This window comes from Echinops telfairi, unplaced genomic scaffold, assembly GCF_000313985.2.
Source record: "Echinops telfairi isolate 266 unplaced genomic scaffold, ASM31398v2 ScPeMD7_2;HRSCAF=8, whole genome shotgun sequence".
NCBI classification, from domain to species: domain Eukaryota; kingdom Metazoa; phylum Chordata; class Mammalia; order Afrosoricida; family Tenrecidae; genus Echinops; species Echinops telfairi.
The window spans coordinates 26,781,103-26,804,847 of NW_022103898.1; the positions used below are offsets into that span (position 1 = coordinate 26,781,103).

The 23,745-nt window shown below is 42.7% G+C and overlaps 1 protein-coding gene across 8 annotated transcripts in view; it reads right to left on the reverse strand.

Annotated features, from left to right (window-relative positions):
* NR1H4 (nuclear receptor subfamily 1 group H member 4) overlaps nucleotides 1-23,745 on the reverse strand; it is a 112,682-nt gene that overhangs the window by 15,681 nt on the left and 73,256 nt on the right. For 7 of the 8 annotated variants that reach the window (XM_045292455.1, XM_045292451.1, XM_045292428.1 and 4 more), the window contains 5 exons: nucleotides 15,145-15,297; nucleotides 11,961-12,094; nucleotides 10,051-10,149; nucleotides 9,615-9,714; nucleotides 4,958-5,104 (listed from right to left, as the gene is read on the reverse strand). In XM_045292455.1, coding sequence (XP_045148390.1) covers nucleotides 4,958-5,104; nucleotides 9,615-9,714; nucleotides 10,051-10,149; nucleotides 11,961-12,094; nucleotides 15,145-15,297 — 633 coding nt within the window. The remainder of the gene's footprint in view (nucleotides 1-4,957; nucleotides 5,105-9,614; nucleotides 9,715-10,050; nucleotides 10,150-11,960; nucleotides 12,095-15,144; nucleotides 15,298-23,745) is intronic. The other variant, XM_004700363.2, reaches the window with a different exon arrangement.

Consider the following 23,745-nt stretch of genomic DNA (forward strand, 5'->3'; position numbering starts at 1 on the left):
TTTTTTTAGGTACCCCCTTATATACATGTTGAATGAGTCACTCAATATATAGACAGAAAAATCTGCAATAAAGTGCCACTTTGCTGTCCACCTTTCCAAACATTTACTACAGCACTTATCACACGGAGAAGACACTGTCACTTGTCCCCTAATATCCACATTCTCCTTCTCCAGACAGGGTTTTTCAACCTATGAACTACTGATAATTCGGCCAAATCATTCCTTGCAGTGGGAGGCAGTGTCCCTTGCCTCTCTGCCCATCAGATGTTGGTAATATTTCTTCCCTTTTAGTCATGACAATAAAAAAAGGCTCCATACTTATCAAATAGTCCTGAGAGGCAAAATCCTGCCAGTTGAGAAACAATGTTCTATAATGTAGAAATAGAATTCTTAATTGGGCATATGACAGCCCAGAATAAAGATGGGTTTTTCAGGCCCCCTTAAATCTGGGTGTGACCAGGAAACTAAACTATTGCCAATGGGATGTGAAGGGAGTAGGGTGGGCCGCTGCTGGAACATTCCATTGCAGGGAGGGTCTTACTGCCATCAAGTTGATTGCAACACACAGCCACCCTATAGAACAGAATAGAACTGCCTCTCAGGGTTTCAGAGGCTGTAAATTTTTGTGGGAAGAAACTTTTTGTCCCAAAGGGCAGTTGGTAGGTTCAAACTGTTGACCTATGGTTAGCAGTTCCATACCTAATCCATTATGCCACCACGGGTCCTTCTTTTCCCCTCACCACTGGCTGGCACCTGGGTGTGGTGGTGAGCCATTCTGGACACTGTAGATACAGTCAAAACTCTATGGAAGGATGAGCAGCAAGACAGAGGGAGCCAGGGTTCTTACCTTTGTGAACTGCCCTTTGGTCAGATATTACAAGATAGAAATGACTATATCTTGCATTACTGTTAAAGCCTCTAGCTTAATGCATAAGTGATACTCAATTGCAATTAGTTCTTTTCATATCTACTCTTTCTAGAAGATGAAGTATCTAAAGGTTATGACATTATTGTATTAATTTCTGTATCCCAGTTAACCTGGCCCATAGTAAGTACTCAATAAAAGTATTTCAAAAAACTGAGTAAAGGGATAAACAAAAACAATGAAAGTCCTGATAGAAATAGTCTCTCATGGTTATTGGATGTTACCATCTTGACAGAAACAAATGGGAACCATCAGTTTCTAAAGAAAGAAGGATGACTAATGAGCCTCCAACCTGAGAAATTTGGGGATGCAGTCTGAGATGATAACCTTGGTCAAAAAGGTTAAACAATTCTTAAGGTTTAGGGAGTATTAGTTTTCTCTACTTTACAATTGATCCATTAATTAGAAGTCTCCTTTAAAAGAGAAGAAGAAAGTGGAAAATGCTAAATTTGAAAAAGGGATAGGCAAACATGGAAGAGGCAGAACATTTGTTGCTGCCCCCTGGAGGCAGGTGATAGATCAAGTACAGAGAGGCACCAGCAACTTAAGACCGTAAGAACCCAGGGGACTCTGCAAGTACGCATCAGTCTGGCCCCGTTCCTGCAGCTCCCGTGTCTTTATGGATGGAAACACTCTGCTCACACCAATTGGTTCAGCCCTGCCTCAGAGTTCAGAAACCATGGCGATCCTCAGGTTATATCTTATTCTAGGAACTTGGCTCTGGCCTTATTCCTTGTGATGATCCCTGTGTTGATCCACTGACTACATTTGGGGAGCCATCTTCTTCTAAGCAGTTCTCTTGGGGCTTGATTGCACTTCCTTGAAGCCCACATCCTATGGTATGCTCTGGAACTGTATCTTGTATCTGACATACTCTTCTGTTCTGGTGAAGAACCAGAAACCAAACACACTGCCATTGTTGAGCCAATTCTGATGCATAGCAACTCTATATAAGGGTCCCAAGGGTATAAACCTTTATGGGAGCAAACAGCTTCTTCCTTCTCCCAAAGTAGGTTTGACCACCAAATATGTGGTTAGTGACCCAACAAACACTTAACCCACTGTAGAAAGCACTCCTGAAACCCTCTTATGCCCCCTTCTTGGTTGCCTGCCTGTTACGAATTCCCAGAGCTTTCTCAAAGATCCTGACACATTACAGTGGATCTACCAAGACCTTGACTTCTTCTCATTAGATGTATCTCACAACCCATAGAAGCTGTGTCCTAAAACTTATTAGGACAGAACATGGAAAGCAAAGTGAAAACCAAGTGCCTTCACAACCAGGAGTGTCGGATGTGACAGTGCAACTTTCAAAATGACCGAGGGAGGGTAGCCAGTGTGGAAAGAAGCCAATAGGAGGCTGGTGTCTCCTTCACTCTTCTGAAGCTTTCAGGAAACGCACTACCATCGAGATGATTCCGACTCATAATGACCCAAAAGGACAGACTGCTATATTGTCCCTCTGGGTTTATGAAACTGTAACTCTTTACTGGAGGTGTGGTGGTTACATGGGGCTGCAGTCTGCAAAGTTAGCAGTTCACTCCACAGGAGGAAACCAGGCCTTTTGATTCCCATTAAGAGTTACAGTCTTGGAAACTCACAGGGGCAGTTCTACCCTGCCCTCTCCTATCGAGTTAGTATTAGTTGGCATCAACTCGATGATAGTGAGTTGGGTTGAGCTGAACTCTTTACGGGAGTAGAAAGCCTCATATTTCTCCCTCTGAGTGGCTGGTGGATTTGAACTGCTGACCTTGTAATTTGAAGCTCAATATATAAACCATTATGCTACCAGGCCTCCTCTCTTCAGAGGCATTTGCCCCAAAAATAAGTCTAATCTCATCTTGGTTGCAGCTTCTAGTAGAGCCCACATTCACACAAACACTTAGAATAGAGCCTGACATATAATACATGATGAATCATTGGTCATTTTTAATACTATGATTAATATATCTGTGCAGTATGCATATATGGCTTTTATAAAAACTCAGTCTCCCTCTTAGTTTTCTAGTAAAATTTTTTGAAATCTATTTTCTTTCGGCTGAATCAGAATGAGAAGGGATATGTTCCACTGCAGCCACTCTGAGGAAGGTCATCATATTAGTGAGACACTAGATATGGAGTCCAGTGGTGCTGTGGGTAAGGTACTGGGCTGCTAACCACAAGGTTGGTGGTTCAAACCCACCAGCTTCCCTTTGGGAGAAAGATGAGGCTGTCTGCTTCCATAAAGATTTACAGTATTTGAAAACACTAACTAGATAAATTATCACTATGAGTGAGAATTGATTTGATGGCAGTGGGGGGTAGGGGGGAGGACTTGCCAGGACCCGGGAGATTTGATGGAGCCAGACAAAGAGAATGTGATTGTTAGGCTTTCTGTGCCAACACAGCTTCCATAGGAACATGTGGGCAGAGTTTAGACGATCCATCAAGGTCACAGAAATGGCTTTCTGAGGCTAGCCTCCCTCTCTCTTTCTCCCTGGAGCCGGGCCACACACACTCTGCTTTCACCTTCCTGTTCACAAGCCACATGGAGCCACCCTGAGACCTGTGAGAGCCCTGGAGATGCTTTCACCACCACTGGATCCACAAGACTCTGCATTCACCAGCCTGTGATCTTCCTGCAATTTGCATCATTGCATGTGCTGCATGAGTCCGAAGAGGGATTTATGGACTTATATTGGATGTAAGGACCTGACCTGGACTGGGCTGGGATTGTTTCTTAACATACAATTACTCTTTGATAGAAAGCTCCTTCTTACACATCTTTGACTGTCACTGGATTTGTTTCTCTAGTCAAGCCTGCCTAACACAGAAAACAAACAGAAGCTGAGCACCCAGGAGAGAGATGGGACAGCTGCTGCATCCTTCTACTTCAAATGCCACCTCTTCAGAACATTTCAGTGAATACAGCAGAGAGCGCATGCCCGTTTTTTTTGCCCTGCCACGTGAATAGACTTTGAATGATTCATCCTGAAGAAGGAGAGCTAACATAGCACAGGTCCCCAACCCAAGCAGTTGTTTCCATTTCTTATCTTCAAATGCAAAGGCTATTGTTCCCCAAATTAATTACTATAGGTAAGGTCCAGAGAAAAGGCACTTAGTAGGTTAGTTGCTAGACAGCATGATACCAGTCAACCTGATATTTAGGGCCAGGATCGTTTGAAAAGTAAACAAATGGGCAAGATTCAGAGCTTCAGACAAATCTCCATTCATTCATTTCATTTGCGCCTCAAGAGCATCTACTGCAATCTAAGCATGTATTTAGTGCCTGGGGTAAACTGTAAGCCAAAAAAAAGGACAGTCCTCACCTTATGGGGTATCTAATGTCAAAATCCAGGTAAGACTGCAGGAAAAAACTATCAAAATCAACTCTGATTTTAAAAAGATCAAACTAGTTGAAAAAACAAAAACAACTCACTGCCATCGAGTCAATGCTGGCTCCTAGCGACCCTCTACGACAGGGAGAACGCCCCGCGGGGTCCTAAGATGGTAACTGTCTATGGCAGTAGAAAGCCTCAGCTTCCTCCCCAGACTAGCTAGAGGACCTATAGCTTTTAAAAATATAGGACACATACCTAATAAGTAGTAACCCTAGATCAAGTCAAATTCCAAAGTGTAGTAAAAAGAGTAAAAAGAGTAATTTTTTTCATAGCATCCTATTACAAAACCTTTAAAATTCCATCTACTGAATACATTTTTTGAGAGCCATTCCCTCTGTCAGGCACAGTGGGCATATCATATTGCATAGAGGAGCCCCGGAGGCACTGCGGGCTAAGTAGTGGACTGCTAAATACAAGGTTGGGGGTTCAAACTTACCAGCCGGTCCTTGGGAGAAAGATGAAGCTGTCTGCTCCAAGGTACAGCTTCGGAAACCCTATGATGAGTTAGAATAACTCAGACCACGTTATGAGTGAGAAAGGACGTTATGGCAGTGGGTGGGTAGGTGAAGGGAACCATGAGCGCAGCTTTGATGGAGCGCATCTATCCCGACTTACAGAGAACAAAACCCTCGTGCCTACCCAAACCACTTACCACTCTTCCGGATTCTCTCTTCCAGGAGGTCCGTGTGCCCAACTGGGAGCTTCTTATTGAAAATCTCCGCAGAACGGAGAAACATAGCTTCCACTGCAGATCCCTTCAGCAAAGCAATCTGATCTTCGTGGTCCAAAGTCTGAAATCCTGATAAGATGAAAATCAAATCAGTCTCAAGGAGCTGTGAATACTGTATGAGAACATATCCAGAAAGTGATTTGGGCTACTATTTCAAGATTACATGGTCAAGTTGAGTCTACAAGAATCTATTCCACAACCCCAAATCGAAGTTGGTTTTATTTTCATAGGGTTTATTGAACAGGTGAGGCAAAAGCGATGTCAGTCCATGCCAAATTTCATATCGAGGAAGATGCTGCCCAATTCACAACAAACGCCTCATATGCCTGGATGCTCAAAAGCTCAGCCATCCAGTGAGTGGCAGCACCTGGCGACCCCATATAACAGGGCAGAATTTCCCCTAGGGCTTTCTGAGACTGGAATTCTTCGCAGGAGGAGAAATCCCAGACTTTCTCCCAAAGAGCAATTGGTGGCTTCAAACTGCTGAACTTGTGGATCACAGCCCAAAGCATAACCACTACACCACCAGGGCTCCTTGAGAAGGCTCTTGGATTTCCCAGACCAGGTTAATTTCTTCATATTGCCAAGTCCTCACATTTCTCTACCCTCATGATACAGTGCTGAGCTTGGATACCACAACATGACGTTTATTGGTCTTGCTGGAAAATGCTTCCCAGTCTTCAGATGGACAAAGATCAGTGGCTCCTCCCCACCAGGAACTCGTGGGGAGAAGTTGAGACCATCTGCTCCTGTATAAAGGTGTATAGGCTCAGAAACCTTATCCAGGGCCTCGATGAGTCAGAATCCACTAGATGACAACGGGCATGGTTTAGGACTTAAATGTATGTTGGCATACACCTGTTGCCCTGAAGCCCCTTCTGATTCATGGTGTCATGGTGGCCTCCTGTGTTACAGAGCAGAGCTGCTCCGGGTATTCTGTGTTTGTTTGTGTACAGCAGCATTTACAGAAGCAGATTGCCAGACCTTTCCTCTCTGGCATCACTAGGTGGTGAAACTTTAGGTTAGTAGTTAAACACAAACCACTTGTGCCATCCAAGAACACAGATACAGATACATAGACCCAGAAATTCACACCCATGGAGGGAGCAGGCTGATTAAAATGAAGCAATCTCTAGAAGTTGGAGGTAGTCCGTCTAACTCTCTTTGAGTCATTATTGTAGTCACAACTGATGGCACAGGGTCAAGGGTCGAATAACAGCAGCATTTTTGTGTAAATTCAGAGGCTTAAAGGCTAGTTGGCTGACTCAAGAAATGTTCGTCCCTCTGGAGAATGGGTATCATTTCCAACAAAACCGATGGAAGTCATGTTGTAATATCTATCCAAGCTCAGCACTATACCACAAGGGTAGAGGAATTAACACTGCCTAGACATATGAAATCCTTCTTCGGGCTCATAAGTCTCTGGTGTGGCTCCCTCAAGGCTAGGTACCTAATAACTACAAAACCAAAATTTGGTAATTTGCCTGTGGTATAGATTGAATTTTGTTTCTCCAAAACATAGATTTAAGCCCTAACCTCTGGTAGCTGTCAACATGACTTATTTGGAAATTGAATCTTTTAAGAGGTTAGCAGGTAACATGAGATCCTAATGGAGTAGGGTTGGTCTAAACAGATATGAGACAGAAAGAGTGAAGGAGAGAGGAGAGAGAAGAGAGACGAGAGGAGAGAGGAAAGAGATCATGTGAGCATGTATCTACAATAAGTCGAGGAAGTCTGGTGCTACCAGAAGCTGGAGAGACAAGAATTTTCTCCTGTAAACTTTGGAAGGAACATGGCCTGGTTGACACCTTGACTTGGACTTCTAACCTTTAGAACTGTGTGACAGTACATTTCTGTTATTTAAAACCACCCTGTTTATGATATTTTGTCGCAGCGGCCCTAAAAAACAAATGCAGCCTTTACACAATGGTACAGACTCTGGTTGCCTCTCTGGTCTTGTTTTCTACTCCTCTGCTCCTTTGATGGCCCTGCTCTCTCTATGACCTTCTGTCTACGCTCTGAACACACACACTGCTTCCGCCTCAGGGGTTACACACACACACACACACACACACACACACACACACACACCTTTACCTACCAGTTGATTTCAACTCACAGCAATACTCAAGGTTCCCTAAAACACTCTCCAGTGCTCATTGACCCCTATCTGCTTTATTTTTGTTCAATCTGTTACCACTCCCTGAAGGAATTATAGATCTCTTTGCTTATCTGTTGGTTGTTTGGCTCCTTTACGAGAAGGTAAAATCCTTAGGTTAGTAAGACTTTGGTTTTTTCCACATCTCTATCCCAGTGTCTGGTATGTAAGAGGCACTCAATAATTATTGTCGAGTCATCGAGTCAATAAATGGGTCCATACAGCACACGTGTATATATTTTCATGCACATGAACACACATAGTTTCATACAAACAGAGGCCAATGAATGCCATCAGGGTCTAAATAGGAAAGATTAAACCGTAACTGGGAATTTAGAGAGGAGAGTAATGTTAAGGATTAAAGTCGGTGGTTCAAGTCCTACCAGAGGCACCTGGGAAGCAAACCCCGGGGGTCTACTTTTGATAGCCAGTCAATGGAAGCCCTAGGGAGCACAGGGTTGCATTCTGGCCTACCTGGGTCATCGTGAGCTGGACTTAACTTGGCAGCCACTGCTTTAAAATGAAACAACGTATTGAGCATGAATTGTACTCTTTCTCTCAAGAATTGTGCTAAGCATTGGGATTTAAGAGACATGCAACATTTATAGCTCCTCTGATATTACCTACCTTCTTACTAATAAGATTTTGTTGTTATCTTCAATGATTTCCTTTTTGGTTTTGTTTTGTTTAATTAATAATGCATCAGTTGAACTGAACATTCTTCTCCTATTTGTGTCCCCAAACATCATACTTCACCTTTTCCCAGTCTCTCGCCCCCACAGTTTCTGCTCTTACATAATCTTGTTTTGATCCCAAGTGCCATCGCCCTAATTAGCATATCACGCCTTAAGTTCCTCTTTCATTGTTAATAAAGAAATGAGACTCTATTAATATTTCGATGATAGTGAGAACTTTCTCCCCACACTTTATGAGTTTTGCATATGCTTGTATCTGTGACACATTTAATAAAATAATATCACGATGCTGGCAAGTAGAAGGCACATTAACATGTCTAATTAAAGTCCTGTGCCAGAGAGTTACCTTCTGTAATTCAATATTCCAATATAATGCTGCTACATTAAGATCCCCGATGGCCCAAGGGTCAGCTCCTGGCTGCTCACTCAAAGGTCAACAGCTCAAACCCACCAGTGGCTCTGCAGGGAAAAGGCCTGGCGACCTGCTCCCTTAAAGGTTCCAGCTGGGAGAGCTATAGGCCGGTTCTCTCTGTCCTGGTCAGAATCAGCAGCACAGTGCACCACAACATGCTGCTCCACTAGGTGTTTGTTCTACTTCCCAAGCCAAATGCTCCTAATGTACTAATATCTTTGAAGCCCACTTAATTCCCTTCAATCTGTTAGAGTAGGATAGCAGTGATGATGTGGTGGGAAGACATCTGCACTCCACTGTCTGTACTTTCCCCATCTATCAGAACGCCTGGGGACCCATCCATCTTTCTCACCCCACACATACCACTGCTCATCAAACCCTCCTACTCATTTGGTTCTGTATTTAGGCCCTCTCACTTGGATGGGGACGATAACATGCTAACTGATCTGCCTCATGCCTCTCCTGACTCAAAAATACAGATAAAGCTGACGGATCGTCTCTCTACAACGTAAATCTTATAATTTCTCATCCACTTCAAAAAAATCACAAGAAACTCTTTATCATCCAAGGGACAAGGTTTCTATTATGTAATATAGACTCATATCGCTTTAGTACCAACCTATTATACCTCTAGAAACACTGAAAACATGCTCCAAAACCAAAATCCAACCCGTTGTCATCAGGTCAATTCTGACTCACAGCGACCCAATGTGTGTCAGCAAAGAGCTGTGTTCCATAGGGTTTCCAAAGACTGGGACCTTTCATATGCAGATCACCAGGACTTTCTTCTGAGGCACCTCTGAATGTCTGTCACACCATATTTTCTCTCTCATCTCTTAATTGTCCCATTCTTGTTTCCTGCTTGAAATTTCCCTTCTCCTACACATCACCTTGAAACCTGTGTTTTCTTTTAGACACAACTCACATATGATCCCCTCTGAAGGCCCCTTCTTTCCCAAACAAAATACTGCATACGGATATTTAATTAATCATAACATTAAGCACTATTCTTGAAAATAATGGTGCTAAGTATATGTGGTAGTCATCAACAAATACTCAATGGGTGAATAAGTGAGTGAATGACAACTTTGCATGGTCTCAACATCCTTACCGATTTGGAAGAATAAATCGAAATTGTTTTCAAAGGTATTTTTTCTGGCTTTAATATGTCATGTCTATGGTTGTTAGATATATTAAATTAATGCATCCAGGAGGCCCACACATTTTTACCACTTCCACTTTAAAATGGAATGCTTCTGAATGCCGCAAGAAGATTGTACCGGGCCGCAGACCGATCCCCTTCGGTTGGCATACCTGGCAGCCTTTTGGTGAATTCAACAAGAATCTGTACATGACTCGTGGCCATTTCAGTTAAGATGAGAAAATTTTCTTCTGCACTGAACTCTTCTTTTAACTAAAATTTAAGGGAAACCCCATAAAATGCAAATGATTAATAAGTCATCAGGAAAGGACAAATCAATATAAAATCATATGCAAAATCACTCGATGCATGAAGAACCAGATCACAAAGTTCCTCAGAAAGATCATAATTTCTCAAATCCTTGGAAAGCGATTATTATTACCAAAATAGATGTGAGACTTCTCACTTTTCAATTGTTTAATGCTGCCAAAAGTTTAAATGTATAACTTTAATCTTCAGTTCTCATTATTTCCAAGTCAGATGTAAGTTCCACTTCGAAACTTAGATGTGTGACCTTTAAACCCACACGTTTCCAGATGGTATACATACAATTTTATTTGTGATTTCCTGAGGCATCCTCTGTTTGTTGTACGAATCCATAATGTAACGTAGAAGATTCTGTTGGTCTGTGGTAAGTTCAGTTTTCTCCTACACTGGCAAGAAAATAAAAGGTGCTGGTGTTAGGGCGAGAATTAGGCTTTTCCCCTACACAAGCCTTCATCTAACGTGACCTAGGTGTGGAAATTAATGGTGAAAAAATCCTAACTATGGCAGGAGCTCTGGACACTGGGACTTTGTCTGTGCCCTTGGGCAGACAATATCTTATTTACTCACACATTTTCCTATTTGTAACTGGGAATAAAATATTTCTTTCATTTATGCATTTCTTGGAACTAACTATTAATCCAGATATGAGACATATTAAGCCCATTCATGGAGAAGTTCAGTGAAAGTTCAAGATCGAATCACAACAAAAGAAAACTCCCACCAGAAGAAGCAGAGAATCTAAGGGCTTTCATGTAGAGCAAGGGTCTACAAACAGTGGAACATGAACAAAAGCCACCTGGTTTTATAAATGAAATTTTATTGGGACACACCCACACATCCATTTCTGCTTCCATACTATAAAGACAGAGCCCACACTCAAGCTCAGACTCAATGCTATTGAGTTGCTTCCAACTCACAGGGACCGTGGAGAACAGAGAACTGCCCCTGTGGGTTTCTGAGGTGGTATGGGAGAGGCTTTAAGGGAGTATACAATCTCATATTTCTTCCAAGGAGTGGCTGGTGGTTTCAAACTGCTGATCTTGTGGTTAGCAGCCCAACACATAACCCACTAAATCACCAAGATTAAGTAGAATTCATAGAGATGATATGGTGCATAGCCTAATAAAACTGGCCCTTTAAAGAAAAACTTGATGAGTCCCCCCAAAAGAATCATCAATCTAGACAATTAAGACTCCCAGCCTCACCTTCTCCCTTGGGAATAGCGACGGAATAGTACGCCAACTCTTTCCTTCCTTCTACGGAAGTACTATTGACGATGCCTTATGGCAAAGTAGTATTTTACATGAAAATCATTTTTTTCCCTCAGAAGTGATCTATTTGACAAATTAAATGTGGATACAACTTTTTTTTTAATCATTGGTATAATAAATATTGAGATGGGAATGGCTTGAATCTTTCTGACTTCCCGGTATTTCAGCTAATGGCAAGTTAAAGTTTCTCCAGATGTACGATGGTTATCACAGCACATCATCCTGTACACAGCGCTTCTACAACATGACTTTGCCCCACGTTTCTTGAAGGGTTTCTTAAGTAACTTGGGACCTCAGTGGGCAGGGCTTTTCTCTGTGGGTCACAGATGTGAACGCCTCCTGTTTTATCCATTCTGATGAACTAACCCAGAAGCTTCTATTCAGGCTACATCCTTCTCATACTGAGAGGGCGTAGTGGATTGTGTCTTGGGCGGCTGTCCTCGTGGTTGAAGCCACCAGCCACTGTACCGGAGGAAGATGAGGCTCTCTGCCCGAGGAATATTTACACCTCAGGAGCAGTTCTCTGGTGTTCTATAGTGTTCTCTGGTGTTCTATAGAGTTGCTATGAGTAGCGATGGACTCATTGGCAGTGGGTTTTGCTGCTGTTCTCAAGGGCAGGAGAAAATGGTCCTCAAAACTCAGTGTGGACATTGTCGTTTTCTACACTGCACCATTCTTCCTGGCATTTTCTGGATAGGCTGAGTGGGGCTGAGCCTGGGAGAAGGGGGGCTTTCACTTTTTGCTTCCTACACTGCTATTATTTGAGAGTACACCAAAGCATGCACTCTCTTGGTTAAAAAGAAAAGAAGTCATCCATTTGAGGTACAATTAAAATGAGAATTCGGCTTGTAGCTGTGGCTCTACTTCAAAAGCCTCCCATCCAGATCCCTGTGCACCTAGAAGCTTCACTCCCGTTATTACCCTGCACGACTTAGTGGTGGAGGTCACTTGCCGCAAGTCCCGTCCTTCGCTGTCCTCACTAATAGGCTGGTCTGTCTGCTGCTTCACATTTTTCCTCAGTCGTTTCGATTTACACTGAATTTCCGTTAACAAGCCTGAAAAAATAAACAGAGGTTTCACCAGCCACAGGAAATCCAGTTGGGTGTATGGTCATGAGGCCACTCGCATGTAGTAGACTCAAAACCTCAGGTATGCAGCTTGGCACAGAGCTAATGCTAGTCCTTCTGTGGTTCCGAAAAGAGAAGGCCAATGTTTACGGCTAGATTCTTCTACTCGCATGTTCTGTGCCCTTCGGCAATCAATATGTTGTCTGTGAAAATTAAACCGCCTCAAATTTAAATGTGAGGGGAAAGGTGCTTGGTGGAAGTACAGCTTTTTATTAAGTAAATTGGAGCACCCACTGGGTGTGTGACAGCTGAACAAATTTAAAACTGTCTTTGGTTATAAAATGGGCATATGATCTAGTTAGGGGGATTTTGTGTAGATTAAATGTAATCAGATCAATTTTTAAGATGAGCTTTATATAAAGACATTATAATAGTGAAACATTGTACAATTGTAAGATATTTAGTCAATAAAATAGTGAGGCAATGTAGTCCATCTTTTTCAGTTTTATATAGTCGAGGAAAACACAACTGTCTTCAAAAAGTGAAGTGTGAGATCAACTAAAAGCCAAACTCACGGCCTTTGAGTCGATTCCAATGCAGAGTGACTTTATAGGGCATGGACAGGTTAGAACGGACCCTGTGGCTTTCTAAGACCGCAATACTTTGTGGGTGTACAGAGCTGTGTCTTTCTCCCGTAGAGAAGTTGGTGGTTTTGAACTGCTGACCTTGCACGTAGCAGCCCAAGTCATAACTACTGTGCCACCAGGGAAGCTAGTAGATGTGAGATAAAAGGCTGCTCTCAGTTTCAGTAAGCGTGTACGCAAGGCATTGGCTGCATTTGGACCACCAACAAGAAAACTGTCAAAGCAGGCACAGGCATTTGCACCCAAGAGCCTCTCTTGGGTCTGGGGGCGGGGTGGGGAAGAAAAAGAGAAAACAGTATAAGAAATACTTGAAGCATTCTGTATTCATTAGGAAAATAATAGAGCCCCAGTATTAAAAAATATGATATGTAAGAGAAGCTTAGAGATCCTGAGGTCCAAGTCTTTATTTATAGAAATCTCTGCCCCAGACTAGTCAGGCATTTGTTCATTGTTAGGAGCAGAGCGAGGGTGGAAACTGGTGTGTCAAAGCATGAGGTTACTATTCTTTTCATCCATGTTTACATAACTGCACCATAAGAACTACATTTAATCTCACATTAAACCCACATAAGTAAATTTCCAGAGTAAAACAAATGCTAACAGCCTTTGGGGATGGGGGGGGTGGAGGGATTGAATTCACTTTCAGAATTGTCTAAAAGGTGAGAATGTAAAGATGAAAATCCCTGAGTTTATTTTGAAATTTTCTTTAGACTGGGTCTACAATATCATCATCAATTTACATTTAAATGGAGCTGGGGAAAAAACAAAACAAAAAACAGTGTGGATTTGATCTCCCTTATAATCCATTTCAATGTGTTCTGGTTTTAAATATTCTCTACTTTCGTTCATTTGAGGTTTTTATCTGTTTTGCTTTGTTGTTCTTGTTAGTTTTTGTTTGCTTGTTTTTAAAAATGTTTTTCTGTAGATAAAATCCACAATAGGTAAATCTACAGGCAGCAACTGGATTAATGGTTCCTTGGGGGCGTGGCAGGCGAGGTTGGGGAGAATTGGGGAGCCAACAACAACAAGGATAAGAAGGAAGGTGATGACTGTACGATTCTTGTTGATGTGATTGAACTACAGAATTATATGATATGTGAATTAGAGGCCAATAAAAGTGTTGGGGGGAAAATTAAAAACAACGTGGACTAATAGCCCACATCTCCATTTAGTTCACCTCCATATTTTTCTCTCAATGTGAATGAAACAAAGTTCTAGTGATTTCTTACCTAATTCTATGAAAGATCTGCCTTGCAACTGGCTGAGTTTGGGCTCATAAATTATACGATAGATGCGCTTATAGGCGAGTCAGGACAAGGGGCGCTTCCCGTGGAACAAGTTCATCTTTAAGTGATGAGCAACATGAGCTACTGCGTCCTCGGAGCCAAGTGTTTCCATTCCAAGATTGGATTCCGGCAGGAGCCCTCATGGCCAGTCTCTTGTTTCCTATTGCTAACAGGAGATTGTGATCGACCGCTATAAAACTTTCATCCCCCGGAGCTGGCTGACATACACTGACCTATCTCCTCCCCTCCCCCCGCCCCCCACACGATCATTTCTTTGGGTCCATCCCAGTGTGAGAACAATGGAGCTGGAGTCACCTTCCCAAGGAAGGCTTTTATTTCCCCTGGCATTCCCTCCTGCAACGCTGCCATCCCCTTGGGGACATCGGTTGGTCTGTGTGTGTGTTGAGGGGGCTCGGGACATATCTCAGAACCTGATTGGTCTGTAAACTGTGCAGAATGAAAAAGTAATTATGTCATATGCCAGCACCCATTCCAACGGGCGATGGAGAGGACGCTGCCTCGCAAACGCGCCAGTTAATACAGTGTCCCTTTATCAGATTGAAGGGCCAAATTATATTAAAACTCGGAGCTGTTAATTTCCGGTGTAAACCAATGCAAATTGGTTCAAAACTGCACTCAGAGAAGGAGGCTTTTTCGTGAAATGTCTCGGTTTAAAACTCTATTTAGACAAATCCGAGGCAGTTAGAGCTCATTGACAACCTTCATTGCCACCCCCACCCCACCCCCACGGCCTACAACTGCCCATTTTCATGTTAATTGAGCAATAAATAGGAGGTGTATGAAGATTTACTTTGGAGGAAACTTTGAGACTGCCACTCTTTGTTGCTTATTAAAGCCTGTTATTTTTGCAGCCCATAATTCATCACCACAAGGAGCCACAAAGACCCGTCACTTCTATCAGGTGGCTACCATGCTCCTTGGCTGGCAGCTTGGGCATGTCAGGGGTTCTTTCCCCTGGTCAGGACACATCAGTGGCTGAACAAATCCCTTCTTGCATGGGTGAAGCACCATTCTGGTCATATGAATTACCTGACATCTGCCTCCTTAAGAGATATTTTAGTGGAAGTTAATGGCTTGATGCGAATACCTGTATACATACATTCAGCCAACATTCCCATCTCTTTGCATTTCCTTAGTCGGCACTCTTGGCATTTCCTTCGCATGTACATGTCCATCACACAGTTGCCCCCATTTTTACACTTGTACACAGCGTTTTTGGTAATGCTTCTTCTGAAGAACCCTGTGGGAGAAACACCACAAGGAGTTAAAAAGGTCCCTAACAACTTCCGTTCCAAAAGGCATGTTGGAATTGAGAGTTCTCCAAGCATTTTCTCGTGACCCCTGGCACAGTCCAAGTACTGGACACTTGTTGGTAACAAAGGGCACTGTCAGCTACAGTCCCCTCCGAAAGAAAGACAAGTTTGCCATATACTCTTGCAGGGCAAATCTGGGGTGTTCTTCTTCATGTTATATATCTACTCAATTTAAAAAATGCTTTTATTGTTATAAACACATAGAAAGCCAAGATTTTCCAATTTAATATTTGTTCACCTATACAATCCAGTATGACCCATTATATCAATTGTTTTGTGCAACCAACTCCAAAACCCTTTGCCAAAATTTCCATCCACAAAAACAAAAACTCACTACTTCCTAAACTATAGTTCTGCCCATTCTCCCTGCTCACTCTTAGAAACCACTATTAAACGCTGGTCCCTTTATGATCATTTCACGTTAGGTTTTGTTTTTTAAGATAAATTACTGTTAAATCTTTTTTGAGAGACAATTATGTGCCAGTAAGTGCTAGGTGTTGGTGGTACAAAGGTGACTGATTCATCCCTGCCCTCTTAGAGTTTGCATGATGTTTACAAGCAAAGAGGTGCAAGGAGACAAGCAAGGGAAATGAAGTGTGCCATGGGATCTGACAGGACAGCGCACACACCGAAAACAGTCGTTTCTGGACAAAGGGGTCAGAATAGGAAATGAGCCTGGAGTGCGGTCATCCTCAAGGTTTCAATTCAGTACTGAACATGTCCAGCCCGTGTAATAATAAAAATGCCAGCCTAGCCTTGATGGTAAATGTCTTCCCCGAGAACGGCTACAGCCTACTACTAATGAGATGCCCTGAGTTGGGGAAGGGGGATGATTGGCTTCTTCCACTTGAAGTCTTTCTCATCCGTTTAGCTAACCATGGTTTCAGATACTGCGAGAACCAAGTGAGAACAGGGAATAGGAGGAGGGCGGTGTGAGGCAAGGGAAGAAGGGACCAGAAAGTTCTTACTTGTTTGGTATTGTCGTCCATTGGCTTCTATCTAGCCAGCTTTGGGAGCTTGAGGGGGGCGTCTTTAGAGAACCACAGCCATCATTGGATGTGCTCATCGATAGCTCTCTGATGACAACAAATACACATCTTTACCCAGGCCATGGATTATTGTCACCTGCAGCTAGCTCACTGAGCTCACTTTGCCCCTCCATGTGGCCCTCTTAGCGTGGATTTAAAATGAGCCTGTGTTGGCTTTCTTTGGTTCAATAAACTCTCCGGGGTAGGAAACTCTCCCACTTATCTCTAAGCAAGGACCGCTTGCCCTTTAAATTTCTCAGATGAAAAATAGAAAATTAGTCCATTGTGTTCCGAAGCTTCATGGTTGCATTTCAGTCTCTTCAAGTGGCAGTGTTGGAGATCCTTGCACTGATCCTGAGATAAAAGGCATCAGGACCCCCTTAGTGTATTGTTTTTACTGAGGGAAGGAAGATCCCTTTTTCCAAGTCTCTCAAAAGCACCATGTGTTCCAGTGATGGTCACAAGTGGCAGTCACGACCACCCCTCCCCCATCCTTGTCAGTGGGGCGAGGGGATTCACAGCATATGAGTCATATGCTCTAGAATCTCGACTTCTGTAATTTACAACTCCTCAAAGTGAGTGAGATATTTATATGGTTTTGAATACAACCTAGAAGTTTCTGCGAGATTGGCTTATTTTGCAATCGAGTATCTAGTTTTCTTCTGCCTCTATGAAGATTGAGACAGCAAGGGTTCTAGTTTATAAGAGCCATGTCATGAGTGGAAGAAAGGCTAGGGTGTCTACTCTCATAAACAGTTACAAGCCTGGAAACCCACAGAGGTCTCTATGAGTCAGCAAGGCAGTAAGTTTTGAGTTGTGAGTGGAGATGAAATGACTAGATATGTGCACACTCCTGTTCATTGCAGCACGACTCTCAGTAGCCCAAAGACAGAAATAACCCAAATGCCCATTTATGAAAGAAATAATAAACAAACCATGGCACATACACACAATAGCACATCATACAACATTAAAGAATATAGATGAGTTTTCAAAACACCTTATAAATCTGGAGGAAAATGTGCTGAGCAAAATAAGTCGATCACAAAAGGGCAAATATTGTAAGAGACAACTAATGTAAAAAAAGCCATTTTTTTTTTCCTAATTAAGGAAACCTACTTTGATGGTCATCAACATGGAAGGAGAAGAAAGGGTAAATTACTGGTTAGAGAGCAGACATGCGTTCACTTGGATAAAGGACAAGGTCATAGGCAATACGAGGGAAGTCAGCAAAAGACGGCGGAGGCAAGGGAAGACACTGGGAGTTTTGCAAGAATTAAAGATAACAAACGTAGACACTATCATATACACAAGTTTGCAACAATAGTGACCTGTGCATAGCTGCATGGCTAGCCAAGCATGCTGAACATTCTAAACAGGTATGGAAGGGAGAGAGGGAATATATATATATATATATATATATATATGACAGAGGATATTTGTACACATGTATTTACCTTAATTGCAAATATATCCATAAAGGTGGAGCATAAAAAGGGCAAGTTTTGAAAGCTTCCTAGATATAACAAAACATCTTGAGAGAGTCACAGCACCTGGAAGTCAGGACCATGGTCTCAGGGAACACCACAGTCAATTGGCATAACAATACACAAAGACAGTGTTCAACAGCCTACTCTGGGGAATAGTATTGGTATTTTAGAAGTTCATGAGTGGCCCTTGAAGGGGTAACTATTGGTTTTTCCCTGTCTGGAGCAAAAGAGAGTGAAGAAAATCACAGATGCATGGAAACAGTGAGTCCAATGGACCACATGAACCTCAATCTCTACAACCCTATGGCCAGAGCAGTGGTTCTCAACCTACCTAATGCCTCAACCCTTTAATACAGTTCTTCATGCTATGGTGACCACCCCCCAACCATGAAATTATTTTCATTGCTACTTCATAACTGTAATTTTGCTACTGTTATGAATCAAGAGACCCCTGTGAAAGGGTCATTCATCCCCCAAAGGGGTCGTGACCCACAGGTTGAGAACCGCCGTACGGATATAGGAAACACAAAGAAGAAATGGAATAAGTGATGGTACATTGTGAGGATTGCAACGAATGAGATGAAACAAATGTGTGTGAATTGTTGGATGGAAAACCGATCTGCTCTGTAAATCTTCACTTAATTCGTAATGAAATATATATAAATTTCTATTTCGACAATCTGTTCGAATAATATCTGAGAGGTTTAAGTGCTTGAATCCTAACTTAAGTCAGTGGTGATACCATCATGAATAAGACATTTTGATTTCAACTTAATGAGAAACTAAAAAGTAAATGGACAACTACAAGAGAGAGTGAAAGAGTAGCTAACAAGTAACAAATTATTGGACTGGAGAGACAAAGTGGCCATTTCGCCGTCATATTATGTGCTTGTAAATAGGGTGCACATTTAAGGAGGGCAACAAGCACATTATAGGCATGGAGACTTGCCTATTGATCATGACATATTTCGAGAAGAAGGCAATACAATAAATTATAATAAGTATAGCATGAAAATTTCCTAAAAGCTAAAAATCAAGTATATTGAAAACAACAAAAAACGAAAACTATGATATGGGCAGAGGGAAGACTCAAACACTGACCCCACTGGCGTTGAGTCCACTCATCAACCCGTAAGGCTGATTAGAACTGCCCCTTTGGGCTTCTGAGGCTGCAACTCTCCATGGGAGTAGAAAGTCTCATCTTTCTCCCAAGTCTCCTGGTGAGTTTGAACTCCTGACCTTGCAATTAACAGCCCAATGTGTAATCCATTAGCCACTAGGGTGGGAAGAGTTCCTGAGCGAACGGAGGAGGAAAGGCATCCCAAACAATCTGAGCTGGGTCTTGGACAAGAAGAATTTTGACACATTAACTCTGAGAGACAAAGGGCTTTCTGAGAAAGAAGCAAGGGTGGGGTTGTGGCGATTTCAAGGAAGGGTGAATAATTCAGTGAGAGCAAAGCAAGAACAAAAATAAAGGGAGACGAGAAATGGATGACTTTGTTGTGATGATTAGGTGTCATTGAGTCTGTTCTTGCTCACAGCCACTGCATTACATCATCCTTGCATCATAATAAATCATGACGTCACCATACTTTTCTCTAGGAGCAGCCACGAATGCCAAGCAAATGTGTTGCGTATTTGCTGTGTAGAAAGAGAAAAGCCACTACAGGCTTTTGGCAAAGGGACGTATGACTTACCTCACACTTTAAGTCCTTGGGGAGAGGTGACTACGGTGAGCTAAGGAGACAAGAGATGGCTGGCAGCCCACTGTTAGCCAGGCATCGCTGAGAGGCGCCCAGTGTTTCAAGGAGGCTGAGCAGTGAAAATGGAGAATGAAGAGGAAGCAGAGCATTCGGGACTTGGGAACTAACTGAATAGGCAAATGCAGCCTGAAGGAAGAGCTATCGAGGGTCATAAAGTCACCAACTGGCTTGTGAATTTGTCAGCTGACATTCATTTCAGAAGGAAAGATGTTTAAGTCTTCCTAATTATTAAATCCAATTAAATAGAGGGGAAAGAGAGAGAGAGACACTAAGCTTCAGACCATTCTTGATATTGGGAGTGGAAATACCAAAGTATGTACTTTAAAGGAACAGTAGACAAATGAGGATTTCCCCCCCCCTTGAAAATCAAATGATTGGCTTCAATGGCCACTTTAGCCAATATGAGTCAGTCTTCAATTCCTCCCAGGAGCGTTTGCCTTGAGAACCGTGACAGGTCCTGATAGACCGCTCAATAGTTAACAGAATAAAGCTCCTTGTTCCAAGATGAGTCATAAGAAGATTACATAGGGCAATTCTACAGGTTTCTTTCTTTCCTTTTTTTTAATAACTCTGATATTAACTGAAAGAGAAACCATTATCATCTCAATAGCTGAATTAATTAGCTTTCACTCTGAGATGGCAACACAATATTATCATCATATCATTTCTATGTGGGCACATATACTGTATTTGTACTTATGCAAATTGATCCCTACACATGCTTTTGTCACTTCCTTGTGCATATTCAACAGTGCTTATATCAGAAAAAATCATTTGGAAATGAATGGAAAGGAGATTCACTAAGAAACCGAGGCTTCCAGGGTTACAGAGATAGGTAGAGAGAGAGGATCAGCAGTGTCATCGGGAATGTGCAGCACAGAGGAGACTCCTGGGGTGGCAGGTGGATAGGATGGGGCTTTTCATTAAAGAAAATGAATAGTGCTATTGGTATAGCATTCACATATCATGCAATTCAATAGTCCAATTTTATTCAGAAGAGTTGTGCCATCATCACCACCACCAATTTTAGGACATTTTATCTTTCCTCTTACTCCTTGTTGTTAGTTCTCCCTTTCCCACCAATCTCCTCTGCCATATCTCCAGGAAATTACTAATCCAGTTACTGTCTCTGTAGCTTTACCTATCCTGGATTTCATACACAGAAAATCACATAAAACAAAACCAAGAAACAAATAAACAGACACAAACCCAACAACAAAATAAAACAGAAAAGTCTCAATTGGAAAGAAAGCAGGAAATATTAAAAACTGAAAAACTTTCAAATGAGTCAAAAGGTAGATCACATGATAAGAGGTTATACATTTTACCCAACTACATCTGCCAGAAGAGCCCTGGTGGTGTCTTGGTTACTCGTGGATCTGCCAACCACCAGGGCGGTAGTGTGGAACTCCCAGGCACTCGGAGACAGACAGATGAGGCGTTCTACTCTGGTAGGGTCATAGTCTTGGAAACCCACAGGGACAGGTCCACTCTGTCCAATAGGATCGCTTTGAGGGGGAACTGACCTAATGGCAGTAAAGATAATAGCACCTCTGCCATAATTAATTCTACAATGCTTTCTGTCTGAGAGCAAGGCTATCCACATCCTGCAACCATCTACGTGAGGTGTCCAGTAAGTCCACACAAAAGAAGCTCACCAGCCTGTATGATCCAAAGATTGTAAATAAAAAAGTCCAGGGGAAGGAATGGAAATCTGAACCCCCAGTTTGGAGAAGGCTACGGATGACAATGGAAGCCCAAAATCCATTTGCAGGGCCCCCACGTAGATTAAGACCCCCGTGAACCCCCTCTGACCATAGGATGGTGTTTTAAATGGATCCGTCAATTCTCTAAGTGATTACATGTAATGTTTTTCTGCTGTTTTAGACAGCTGGGACCCCGCATACAACACATATGCACACGTGCACACCAATGCACACAAACTCACTTGTGCACATGCGTGTGCACACACACACACCCAAAACTCCAACTGACTGACAGGAGACTGCACTATTCAGACATCAGTAAAATGTTGAATGAGATTTTAAAGCTCAAGGATCACCTTGCTTTTTAATCAACAGCACACAGACCTGAGCAGCTAGTGATCTTTACATCCAACATGGCCTTGTAAAGACAGCTTTCATTCGGCTTCAGCTTGCTGTGGAGTAAAAAAGTTGAGTAATAGGCAACCTCCCTCTCCATAATGGAGGGATGGGAGGAGAGTGGTTACTGACCAGCGTGCACTGGAGAGATGAGTATAGAAGATCAAAGGGATAAACCTGACTTGGACAGTCAAAACTTTGTTAGTTGACTCCCCTTCTGATGCATGCTGGACCTGACCTGGTTTTCAGTGTGTTCTGTATTTTTGTTTTATTTTGTTTTGTTTGTTTGTTTATTCATATTAGGGTTTTCCTCGGCGGTGTCATGTCATTGGAGGTCACCCTCTTGAAGTTGTGTTGTGATATGTCTTTCTGTGTTTTGGCAGGATTGATGACCCTATAGAGACAGAAAGTCGAATAGAGGGTTTTTTTGTGGGGAGGGGTACAATGATGATGGAGGGTAGGGGCAAAAGGAGTTCAGGAAGAAAAAGAATGTTTGGGAATTGATTGTGGTAGCAATTTTACAATACTGCCTGACATGATTGAATGATATATGCATTAACTCCCAATTAATAATAAATTCAAATAAATATTAAAAAATAAAATAAAAATTTGAATAGTAATAATGTTAGCATTCCCTTTAGAGGTAAACCTAAACAATTAATTCTATCATTTGCCTACTGATTGAGGAGCCCGTAGGTGGCATAAGGCTGGGAGGGAGATGTTCACTAAATAGTTCACGATTCTAAAATAATGGATCACCTGAATGTATTACCAAACCAAATAGCAGAAGCAAAAACCAAACTCACGGCCATCAAGTGGATTCCGACTCACAGCAATCCTGCCGGGAAGAGCTGTCCCTTGGGGTTTCTGAGTCTGTAAATCTTCATGGAAGCAGCAAGCCTCATCCTTCCCCCACTGAGTGGCTGCTGGGTTCAAACTGCTGACCTCATGGTTAGCAGCCCAATAAGTAACCCATTATCAGGGTTCCTTTGAAAGTACTGCAGTACCACACACACACACACAGAGTCCCAGGGATAATGTGTTTGGTTGCTAGTTGACAGGGCAAAAATTTGAGGGTGCCCAGAGTTGTCTCAGAGGAAAAGTCCAGTGGTCTATTTATTAAAAAGCAGTCACCGAGAATCTGGAGGGCCCAGTTCTACTCTGAGACACGTTGGGTCACCGTCAGCTAGAATGGATGCGGTGGCACCTTTTTCTGATCGCCATCACACAGTTTCTCAGACTTTCTCTTGAGGTGCCCTGCCCTGCTTCTTGATTGGCTTGTGAAAATCTTTCGAATTTGATCCTGGATTCCTCCTTGCTTGGTAGAAGCTGTTTCCATCCACCACTTAAAACAAAACGACAAACACAAACCCTCTGTGACGAAATAAGTTCCTTCCGGTGGCCTTTGGGAAAATCAGCCTGAGAGATTTTGCTTTGCCCCAGTTTTCGACCCCAGGTGGTTACTTTTGTCCAGTTTGGTGGCCATGTCCTGTGTGTGCTGTAAGCAACTTGTTTTTGACACTTTTTGTCTGGTCCTGGGTGCAGCTTCCCTGTGATAGGTTGGTACCTATACAAATGAGCTGCGTTTGTGGTCTGTTATGCAAAAGAGGTATAGGTGGCCTCCCCAGAGGGAATTTGGTCAGGACAGGGATCCTCACCGAGATGGGCCAAGCCTTGACATGGAGAAGCAGTTGTGTACCGCAGCAGCCAACCCCACAGATGTTCCAGACAGAAAGCAGCAGGAGGAAGTGTAGCAGGAAGCAGTGGAAGGAAGAAAAAGGCAACAGAGAAGAGGGAAGGAACTGCTCAAGAGAGTGGTCACACAGGTCTAGGGCTATAACACGGAAGGCAGTAAGTGGCCCAAAAGGTGTCCCGTGGCAGAGCTGGCAGTGGCAGACAGGAGGGCCAAGAGGAGCCTGTCCTCAGAGGCCCAAGAGAGGAGCTGATTGTGTAGTCCTGCCCTGGAAGGTGACTTTACCTACATGCTTTCTG